The sequence below is a fragment of the Erpetoichthys calabaricus genome, chromosome 5, assembly GCF_900747795.2.
Source record: "Erpetoichthys calabaricus chromosome 5, fErpCal1.3, whole genome shotgun sequence".
NCBI classification, from domain to species: Eukaryota; Metazoa; Chordata; class Cladistia; order Polypteriformes; family Polypteridae; genus Erpetoichthys; species Erpetoichthys calabaricus.
The window spans coordinates 162,559,211-162,570,587 of NC_041398.2; the positions used below are offsets into that span (position 1 = coordinate 162,559,211).

Consider the following 11,377-nt stretch of genomic DNA (forward strand, 5'->3'; position numbering starts at 1 on the left):
CCAGACCCCCCACCCCACCTGGTACACACTTCCTTATCAACACGGTGTGTCTGAAGGTGCAGCACGCATCCTGGCCAAATCAGGCATTAGGATAGCACACAAACCCGTGAGCAATCTGCGCACGGTCCTTTTCAACACTAAAAACAAGAAATCGACAGCAGAAACACGAAATGCAGTTTATAGCATTCCATGCCATTCATGCCCAGCAGTATACATAGGACTAACATCAAAAAGAATTGCAACACGTATACGGGAACATCGCAACGTCGTTAGAAGGAAGGACTCACAATCACAGATCAATACGCATACAAAATCAACAGGACATATATTTAACTGGGACAATGTACAAGTAAGATTTAAGGCCAGTACTAAAAGTGCCAAAGAACTGGCTGAATCTTGGCTATCAGACAAAAACACCATTAACAGACATTTGGACATAAACCCAGCATATGCAAACTTACTGTAAGTAGAACATGTTCATAATAAATAAAATGTTACGACCTGTGCCCCCCTTACTGCCCCCCCCCCACAGGAATTGTGCTATATATTGCCTTTGATTCTTGTAAGTCTAAGCATTATATAGATATAGATATAGATATAGTCGGACTCACCTCGACGCACAGCTTGGACTCTGGAAACCAATCTCCTTGAGAGGGGCTAGACTCTCTACCACTCTGGAGTTGCCCCCGGTGAGAGGCGACGAGCGGGTGTGGGTATACTTATTGCCCCCCGACTTGGAGCCTGTTCATTGGGGTTTACCCCGGTAGATGAGAGGGTAGCCTCCCTCCACCTTCGGGTGGGGGGGACGGATCCTAACTGTTGTTTGTGCGTAAGCGCTGAACAGCAGTTCGGAGTACCCACCCTTTTTGGAGTCCCTGGAGGGGGTGCTAGAAGGCATACCTTCTGGGGACTCCCTCGTTCTGCTGGGAGACTTCAATGCTCACGTGGGCAATGACAGTGAGACCTCGAAGGGCGTGATTGGGAGGCATGGCCCCCCCGATCTGAACCCGAGCAGTGTTTTGTTATTGGACTTCTGTGCTCGTCACAGATTGTCCATAACGAACACCATGTTCAAGCATAGGGGTGTTCATATGTGCACTTGGCACCAGGACACCCTAGGCCTCAGTTCGATAATCAACTTTGTGGTCGTGTCATCGGACTTGCGGCCACATGTCTTGGACACTCGGGTGAAGAGAGGGGTGGAGCTGTCAACTGATCACCGCCTGGTGGTGAGTTGGCTTCAATGGTGGGGGAGGATGCCGGTCAGGCCTGGTAGGCCCAAACATGTTGTGAGGGTCTGCTGGGAACGTCTGGCAGAGCCCCCTGTCAGAAGTAGCTTCAACTCCCACCTCCGGCAGAACTTCAACCACGTCCCGAGGGAGGTGGGGGACATTGAGTCCGAATGGGCCATGTTCCGTGCCTCTATTGTTGAGGCGGCCGACCGGAGCTGTGGCCGTAAGGTGGTCGGTGCCTGTCGTGGCGGCAATCCCCGAACCCGTTGGTGGACACCGGCGGTGAGGGATGCCATCAAGCTGAAGAAGGAGTCCTACAGGACCCTTTTGTCCTGTGGGACTCTGGTAGCAGCTGATAGGTACTGGCAGGCCAAGCGGAATGCGGCTTTGGTGGTTGCTGAGGCAAAAACTCGGGCGTGGGAGGAGTTTGGGGAGGCCATGGAGAACGACTTTCAGATGGCTTCGAGGAGATTCTGGTCCACCGTCCGGCGTCTCAGGAGGGGGAAGCAGTGCAGCGTCAACACTGTATATGGTGGTGATGGTGTGCTGCTGACCTCGACTCGGGACGTTGTGGGTCGGTGGGGGGAGTACTTCGAAGACCTCCTCAATTCCACTAACATGCCTTCCAATGTGGAAGCAGAGCCTGGGGACTCAGAGGTGGGCTCCCCCATCTCTGGGACAAAGGTCAACGAGGTGGTCAAAAAACTCCTTGGTGGCAGGGACCCGGGGGTGGATGAGAGACGCCCGGAGTTCCTCAAGGCTCTGGATGTTGTAGGACTGTCTTGGTTGACACGCCTCTGCAACATCGCATGGACATCAGGGACAGTGCCTCTGGATTGGCAGACCGGGGTGGTGGTCCCCCTCTTTAAGAAAGGGGACCGGAAGGTGTGTTCCAACTACAGAGGGATCACACTCCTCAGCCTCCCTGGAAAAGTCTATTCGGGGGTCCTGGAGAGGAGGGTCCGTCGGATAGTCGAGCCTCGGATTCAGGAGGAAGAGTGTGGTTTTCGTCCTGGTCGCGGAACAGTGGACCAGCTCTACACCCTTAGCAGGGTCCTAGAGGGTGCATGTGAGTTTGCCCAACCAGTCTACATGTGTTTTGTGGACTTGGAAAAGGCATTCAACCGTGTCCCTCGGGGAATCCTGTGGGGGGTACTCCGAGAATATGGGGTACCGGACCCCCTGATAAGGGCTGTTCGGTCCCTGTACAATTGGTGGCAGAGCTTGGTCCGCATTGCCGGCAGTAAGTCGAACCCGTTTCCTGTGAGAGTTGCACTCCGCCAGGGCTGCCCTTTGTCACCGATTCTGTTCATAACTTTTATGGACAGAATTTCTAGGCGCAGCCATGGCATTGAGGGGGTCCGATTTTTTTTGCAGATGATGTTGTCCTGTTTGTTTCATCAGGCTGTGATCTTCAGCTCTCTCTGGATTGGTTCGCAGCCGAGTGTGAAGCGGCTGGGATGGGAATCAGCACCTCCAAATCCGAGACCATGGTCCTCAGCCGGAAAAGGGTGGAGTGCCCTCTCAGGGTTGGTAGCGAGATCCTGCCCCAAGTGGAGGAGTTCCAGTATCTCGGGGTCTTATTCACGAGTGAGGGAAGAATGGAGCGTGAGATCAACAGGCGGATCGGTGCGGCATCCGCAGTAATGCGGGCTCTGCATCGGTCTGTCGTGGTGAAAAAGGAGCTGAGCCGCAAGGCGAAGCTCTCAATTTACCAGTCGATCTATGTTCCTACCCTCACCTATGGTCATGAGCTATGGGTAGTGACCGAAAGAACGAGATCGCGAATACAAGAGGCTGAAATGAGTTTCCTCCGCAGGGTGTCTGGGCTTTCCCTTAAAGATAGGGTGAGAAGCTCAGTCATCCGGGAGGGGCTCAGAATAGAGCCGCTGCTCCTCCGCATCGAGAGGAGTCAGATGAAGTGGCTCGGGCATCTGATCAGGATGCCTCCTACACGCCTCCCTGGAGAGGTGTTCCGGGCACGTCTAACCGGGAGAAGGCCCCAGGGAAGACCCAGGACACGCTGGAGGGACTATGTCTCTCGGCTGGCCTGGGAACGCCTTGGGATTCTCCCGGAAGAGCTAGAAGAAGTGGCTGGAGAAAGGGAAGTCTGGGCATCTCTGCTCAAGCTGCTGCCCCCGCGACCTGACCTCGGATAAGCGGAAGAGGATGGATGGATGGATGGAAATCTAAGCATTATCCTCTGATGAAGGCTCCTGGTAGGGGCTGAACGCTCAGGAATAAAAACTACTTTATGATACGTGATTCATTTTTCTCCCTTTGTGGATCTCCAGCTGCTAAAATATATATATATATATATATATATATATAGGACAATTGCAAATGGGCATTTTGGCAATATGAAACTTATAGGGTGCCATGGAAATAATACAGAAAATGGCAATGTTGTGAAAAAAACTCAGGCACAAAATGATGCTGCAGTGAGATCATCACAATAATGATAAAAAAATTTAAAGACAGTTTGCCAACTCAGAATAATTACTCAGAAATCACCAAGGCTCTCATATACTGTATATCCGCAGTATAAACATTATAAACGGGTTAAGAAAGAGATTGAACAGTTTGCATTATTGTAATAATGCATCCGACCAGGGGGCGGCGGGGTGCACTGACTTTCTCAGTTCCCTGCAGACCTTTCCCGGGAAATCCTGCAAGGTTCCGGTGCCTCCGAAGACGTCACTTCCGGTCCTGGCCCCCTTGATGACGTCACTTCCTATACGGGCATTTAAAGCCGCCATCTTTGCCACATGTAATCAGTTCTGTTTTGGACTCAGTCTGGTGAACATCTCTGCTACTAAAAAGCCTTTTGCAGCCAGGGATATCATACGGGTGGCTGCCTCAAACCTTTTTTATGATGTCTGGACTCAATTATTATCACATGGCATTGATAGATAATAAGTGCTGAAACCAAACAAAAATATAAATGTTCATCTAGTGTTTCGTTAGCCTTAGTTACTTAAGTTAGTTAGGTTAGTTTTTATGTACTCTGCTTCCAAAGGTCTTGTAATGTATCTTGTTAAGTTTGTGTTTTATTGTTGTTTTTGAATTATTATTTTCATATGTTTAAGTGTTTTATTATTATGTTTGTAATTATGTACTTTTTAAAATGTGCCTCCAATTCCATGTGGCTTTTGTTTGGTTCTACAAGACTCAGGTCCACCCAGATGTCACTGCTGCTGAGACCTCCTCCCTGACCTACATAATTATATTGTTTGGTATGAGACCTCAGTAGTATCTTCATTGGAGTTCGTGAGTATTATTATTTTTGCTTGGATTTTCTGGTTATTTTGATTATTTGCTGTTTTCTGGATTTCATATACTGTATTAGATTGTGTACTGGGACACTTTTTTGTTTTGGATTTCCTTTTACTCAACTGTTTTTTGCTCTTTTGAGTATTATTTTCATTTGTAAATGATTGTTATTACATTTGTGGTTACAAGCCAGAATTTTACTCAGTTTGTCCCACTTTTGGGTCATTTTCGATATTTTTGAGAGCATTTGGAACTTTAAAAGCCAGTTCCCCAGTTTGGACCTGGTCAGGCTCAGTCTTGCAGGTAGTGGTTGGATGAAGGCTGGTCATGGGTGAGCCTCTTTTGGGTTGGCCAATAAAGGTCCTGGCTTGCTTTTTATGGTACCTTGGGAGGCCTAGCACCCCATTTGTCATGTTCCAAACTTCTAATCACAAGAGATTCTAAATAGCATTCTGACTTTGTGAATGAGAGATTTATTTTTAGTAGCAAAAAATGTATTAATGTGGTAAGGAAATTTGCTTGTTTTTTTTACTTTAGTTTTAGTTTAATATTTGTTGGTGATTAGTATTTGGTTTGATTTTTATGATATTTGACCTTCAGCCTGTCTCTGAATATTTCTTTGATTTATTTCCCTTGATATGTGCTTTTTGCCACAATGACAATGGTTAAAGCTAAATCAGGAGATGAAAAATTAAACACAGCCATAAATGGGATATTGTTCAAAAGCCATTTTAAAACCAAAAACAAAATGCAAAGTTTGGTTTCCCTAAAGTTCTTTTAAATTCCTAACAATAGCAGGTTTGTTTGACAGATCCACAAGCTTATAGATGGCACCAATAGCATGCCATCATCTTAAATATAATTGGGTCAGTGATGTCACTCAAAATAACTTCTGGCTGTTGTGTGATTGCAGTGGGAGAAGTTTTTTAGAATGTCTATGCTAAAACAAAAACAGAAATAGTAATCTAAACAATACTTTAAATCTGTAGTTTCCATTTTTCACTATAATGTCTGTTAATTGGATATTATTTAAACCTCCCATAAAGTTCAATGTCTGAATTTCTGATCAGTGTGACATCATGCGACAATCAAAACCATACAAATAACAATTTGCATTGTAACTTTAAACAACATGATGAATCTCATAAAAACAGGGAACAAATTGCAGCAGTGGGCAAACTTAAATATTTTTTACAAACTGCAGAACCTGTCACTTGCCTTAATTAATTAGTGTCTCTGAAAGCAATGACAGGGTTGATTTTTCATTGAATGGGAAAAAATACAGAAAATAAGAAGACAAAAGAAAAACACTTTAGAAGCAATAGGGTTCATCATCCATAATGAAAATGTCAATTTTTCATGAAGTTAGGTGTTAACAGTACAGAAATATACAATAAGATACATATAAAGAATAAGCTGAGAATTACTACACAAAACAAAAGTAAGAGTGAAGTTTGTTATTGTACAGTGATAGAAAATAAAGCTTTTCATTGTATTGCTCAGACTGCTAGTTTAGTAATTTTGAAGCCCATTGGAGCTACCATATAGCTGGAAAATGTGCATATAGCTTTGAAATCACCAACAGAATAAAATGAATTGTAAAGAATCTAGGAGAGAATAAAGTGTTTTTTAAAGTTTTTTCCTGCATGGTAAAGAATTACCCACAGCAAGAAACAGACAGTGTGTGATTTATTTATGCAAGATATTAATTTTTTTCTTTATTATAAAGAAAGGAAACACTTTCATATGCACAGTAGTTCAGCACTGTAACTCAGAGCTCATAGTTGGGAATGATCACATATGTTCAATCAAACACTACACAGGGGAAACAGCAGGATGATTGGTTTAGGACTATCTGAAGACACAAATGTTAAGCTAACTTTTTTGGTTGGTGCTACTTTGCCTTAAGCAAGAAGAATGACAGCTGATCCTGATATACAAAGCGAATGGAAGAGCAGATGATCTGAAGGTATGTAACAAAAGAGAGAGCATGGAAGAGTGCCTTTATTTTATCTTATTTTATTTATTTTTTTGCTGTTGTTATTATTGAGAGGTTGTGAAAAGTGAGCCTCTGTGGAGTTAATCTCATACACATCTGCCCTAGTTTACTGCTCAGTCTTCTCCTTCGTGTCTTGTGTCTAGAAGGGTTTTGACCTATACTGAGCCCCTTTCCTGTAATAATCCAGTAGACTGAATCATTCAATTGTATAATCCCCTCTAGTCATCAGTATACTAGGAATTGTTTTTCTCACTGGTGCCTGCAACATGTAAGAAAAGCAGCTACTATTTGCCTCTGGGAAGTTAATTGTTATCAAAAGCACCACAGCTTGCTAACAAAATCCCAAGTACTGAATTTTAGTTAAGCTGATGTGGATATAATAGGACTTTATAAGAGAGACAGATACATAGAAATGTATTTGTCCCCAGGTGGAAATTTGGCTTTTAACAGAAGCTCTTCAAATAACTATATAGATAGACAAATAGATATATACACACACTATACTTTGAACACACAATAAAATGACTGAAAAGGAAGAAAATTAAAAAAGAAAAACTTCTACCTTGGCAGTCACAGTCAGGCACTATAGAGGCATATTGGTGTTGGTATAAAGGAGCTCCAGCAGTGTTTCTTGACACACGTTTGCTGAATAATCCATATCCTGAAAGTACAGGCGGTCCCTGGGTTGAGGACATGTGTACAACCCATACTTAAGAATGTAATACCTGAATTCCATAAATCGTCTTATAATAAATTCTAACTTGACAAATAGTGATAAACCCTACCTTACAAATGAATACTCTCCTTTTCCACATGAGTGAAGCTACTTCCACTTTGAGAGTGCAGATTACGTGGTCTGATTGGTCAAGATAGCTGTCTTTTAAGTAAAGCTAATTAAAATTTGAGTTCAGCTGATTCAGAGCAGTATTCTCATTTCTTTTTTTTGTTTTTATGACAGATAATGACAAGACAAATAATGATGAGGTAGTGATAAAAATACAATCAATTACAAGAGAACGTTCTATAAAACTTGTAAAATGTTAAGTTTATTTAGTTTCAGCCTTTACTTCAGATTACAGGTATCACTGATGAATCTTTTGTTATTCAAGCAGTTTTGAATGATTGATTTTGAATGCACTGGTGACATTGCGACTCATTAAGTTTGTTCACAGTCCCATTTTTCTATTACAGTACCCTTGAACAATGCTGCCCAAGCATAAATCTGATACAAATACTGGCAGTACATCAAAGAAAAGGAACAATTATAGTAATAAAGTTATCATAATGTTAACTCAGAAATTAGTGTTAACCTTTAATCATTATCCCTTTTTTTCTATCTAAACTGTTTTAAGAACAGTTTCTTTAATGTTTTTGTACACTACTGTATCAACATAGTTACTTTTATTGTTACTTATTTTTGTTATTATTACTACAGTGTTATGTGCAGTTCTGTATGTTATGTTTTAATTTTTTTTTTATTTAGAAGTGTTTACATGCAAACTAAGGTAAAATAAATACTAGGCTGAGGTAAACATTTGACTAAGTGACATTTAATACTGTTAATACTGTATGTGTTCCAACTTGTATACAAATTCAACTTAAGGACAGACAAAAAAATTGATCTCATTCTTAACCCAGGAACTGCCTGTACCCAGTGTTAGTCTGTCATGGAGGAAATCTGCAATTTCATGAATGGTGTAAAGCGGCTGTGCGGCATCTATTGGTGAAGAAAGATTCACGGATCTTGACTTTGCTGACGAAGTTGTGATCTTCGTGGAGTCAATGGAGGCTCTGATCGAGGCGCTCGAGAGACTGAGCAAGGAGTCTGAGTGTCTGGGCTTGCGAATGTCCTGGATAAAAACCAAGATCCAGGCCTTTAATCACCTCTTGGGCACAGCCATCAGCAATGTGTCTGTTTGTGGAGAGAGTGTCGACCTTGTTGAGAGGTTTACTTACCTTGGTAGTGACATTCATATCTCTGGTGACTCTTCCTATGAAGTCAGTAGACGGATTTGGAGAGCATGGGGGGGTCATGAGGTCGTTGGAAAGGGGTGTGTGACGCTCCCAATATCTATACAAAAGGATGAAGGTCCAAGTCTTTAGAGTCCTGGCGCTTCCTGTCTTGCTATATGGTTGCGAGACATGGATGCTATCCAGTGACCTGAGACGAAGACAGAACTCCTTTGGTACTGTGTCTCTCCGGAAAATCCTTGAGTACCATTGGTTTGACTTTGTGTCAAATGAGCGGTTGCTCATGGAGTCCCGAATGAGGCATATTACCTGCATTGTGAGGGAGCGTCAGTTACAGCACTACGGCCATGTGGCGCGTTTCCCCGAGGGTGGTCTAGCTCATAAGATCCTCATTGTTGGGGACCTGAGTGGCTGGACCAGGCCAAGGGGTCGCCCATGTAACACCTGGCTGTGGCAGATAGAGGATCATTTTCGGAGAGTGGGACTGGACCGCGTGTCTGCCTGGGGGGTTGCCAACCGGGATCCCGAGTTGTTTCGCCGTGTAGTGGGTACGGAAACGCACTGTACCAGTGCAACTGACTGACTTTGACTTGTAAATATTCAATATAATATAAATAAATATATGTAGCGATTTGTATATCTCATAGGAACAGTACATCATAAAGTGCCTTATGTGTGGGGTGTGCATGTGTGCCCTTTGTTCATATGAGTTTGGCTTACCATCCACCAACATGTTGTAAATCAGTGGTTCTCAAACTGTGGAGTAACAAAAAAGGGGGAGTGAATGTTGCCATATGTGGCATAATTTCGCTATTTGTAGGGAAATTTTAAACTTGTAGCGGTGTATCGGCAGCAAAAAATATAGGAATAAATTTTATTAGGGTTTCAAAGAAACGTTAGGGGGGCGCGATTAAAACTGTTATGAAAACTCGGGTCGCAAATACTTAAAGGTTGATAAACGCTGTTGTAAATCATGGCAGTATGAATGATATTGGGTGTAAATGTGTCTTATAATGGTCTGGAATCCCAGTTAGGGCTAGTAACTCCCTGCTCACATTGTTGCAACCTGCCACAAGAGGAAAAGTAGATGTAAAAATGGATTAATGGATTTTACTCAAAAGGTTATAAAAGTGGCCTTTACTTTGGTTGGTGGACCTGTCTTTTGGAGTAGGCTGTAGCCTTGTTATTTTTAAGGCAGACTTTGTTGGCTCACAGTCTTGAGTTAGAAATACTAAATAGGAAAATTAGAAAGATAAAACATACTGTACCTAATTCAACAGCACCTTCTATATTCCTCTGACTTCGACTGACCAGTGATGAGGTGATGTTCATATTGGTTTTTAATAATGCATCTTGCTTCTTTGAGAGCTGTTTCACTTGCTTTTGCAGTTTTGTTATTTCTTGATATATCCTGGATATTACTTCATCAACATAAAGTGAAATATTAGCTAAGATAAATTTGCTAGTAGCCTTTTGGGTAGGTAGCAGAAGGTTCTTAAGCCCTTTATGTAATGCTGTTATATTTAATTGGTCAGCATTGGCATTAGAGTCACACAACAAAGAGATATTTTGACTTTGGTTAAGAGCTTTTAAGGCAACCCCCTGAATCCACAAAATTTCATGTGTATTGTTGTGTAGTTTACCTGACAGTTCATTAATACTCTCATTTAGTTCTTGGAATTTTAGTAATATGTCTTTCAAATCAGGTGTTTTTATAAGCTTTTTGGATTTAGGAGAGGAACCTGCATTTTCAAGCATGGAATTTAACTTTGATTCAACACTTTGCAGACGCAACCTAAATCTTTTGAAATCTTGAGAATACTTTGTGGATGTTTCTTCTAGGCTACTGATTGCTTGTTGGTGATTTTCACTTCTAGATAATGAAGCACGTGTCAGCAAGGAAATTTCGGTGAGGTTTGGCAGTCTGTTATTTTCTGAATCTTGGAGCATTACATCTGCAAGTACCCCCATTGCCATTAGAATATTTTCTGTCATTTCTGCTTTGTCCTGTAATCTGTTCATGCGATTATATAGATCAGTAAACTGAAATGATAGGCTGACATTGTAGTTTTTGCTTTCATAGTGTGTTTTATTTATCCGTACATTTAATGCCGCAACTTCAGTTTCAAGTTTATAATAGTTATCCTTGACTGAATCAATGGCATTGTTTAAAATGGTCATTGTACCATTAATACCATCTTCAATTTCCACAACAGATGTTTCAAAACGTTTAGCAAATTGCTCCTCCTTTTCTTTGCTTATATTTCTTAATTCATTCTGAATTTTCGCAAAGTCCATAAAGTTAAAGCTGAGAACCTTTAGTTCAGATGAGACTCTGTCAACTTCTTTTTTTAAGACAAACACTTCTGAGTTACATTTACTATTGGCATCATCTTTTGAGGCTGACTTTTTTTCGATTATGGGCTTTAACTCCTCGAGATCGTAAGAGACATGACTAATTCTTTCCTCCATCACAGTGAACATTTTATCCATTGGCAGGATTGTGTCACAGAAAGTTTTATTCATAGCATTTACATGATCCTCCAGCTTGTCCATTTGATTTTCAAAGTTATTTTTGCACTGGAAAAGCATTGTTTCACAAGTTGTGTAAATGAGATTTTTCTGTGAACTGGACGTCAAAGAAAGATTTCCAATCTTCATACTGTGTTCAGCTGTTTGACCCTGCAGTTGTAGAATTGCCAGTGCCTGCTTTCTGACAGTCTCACTCAGAACAGAAGAAGGCTCCCTAATACTGTCTTGCTGAAGGTTATTGTTTCTCTCAACAGCCCCAGCTTTATCAAAGTCTTCCCCAAGCATGAGCTGACCATGAATTTCCTTAATTTGAATAATTGTTGAATTGAAAATCTCAAAATAAAGACCATTTTTCTGTTTTTCAAGTTCA

General features: G+C 41.8%; 1 protein-coding gene across 2 annotated transcripts in view; it reads right to left on the reverse strand.

The window, feature by feature from the left end:
* LOC114652016 (multimerin-1-like) overlaps window positions 1-11,377 on the reverse strand; it is a 627,482-nt gene that overhangs the window by 547,870 nt on the left and 68,235 nt on the right. For both annotated transcript variants that reach the window (XR_007934941.1, XM_028802164.2), the window contains exon 6: window positions 9,744-11,377. This exon is cut by the window's right edge and continues 343 nt beyond it. Coding sequence is in view for 1 of the 2 variants with exons in the window: in XM_028802164.2 (XP_028657997.2) it covers window positions 9,744-11,377 (1,634 nt within the window). In the remaining variant the exon portion in view is untranslated. The remainder of the gene's footprint in view (window positions 1-9,743) is intronic.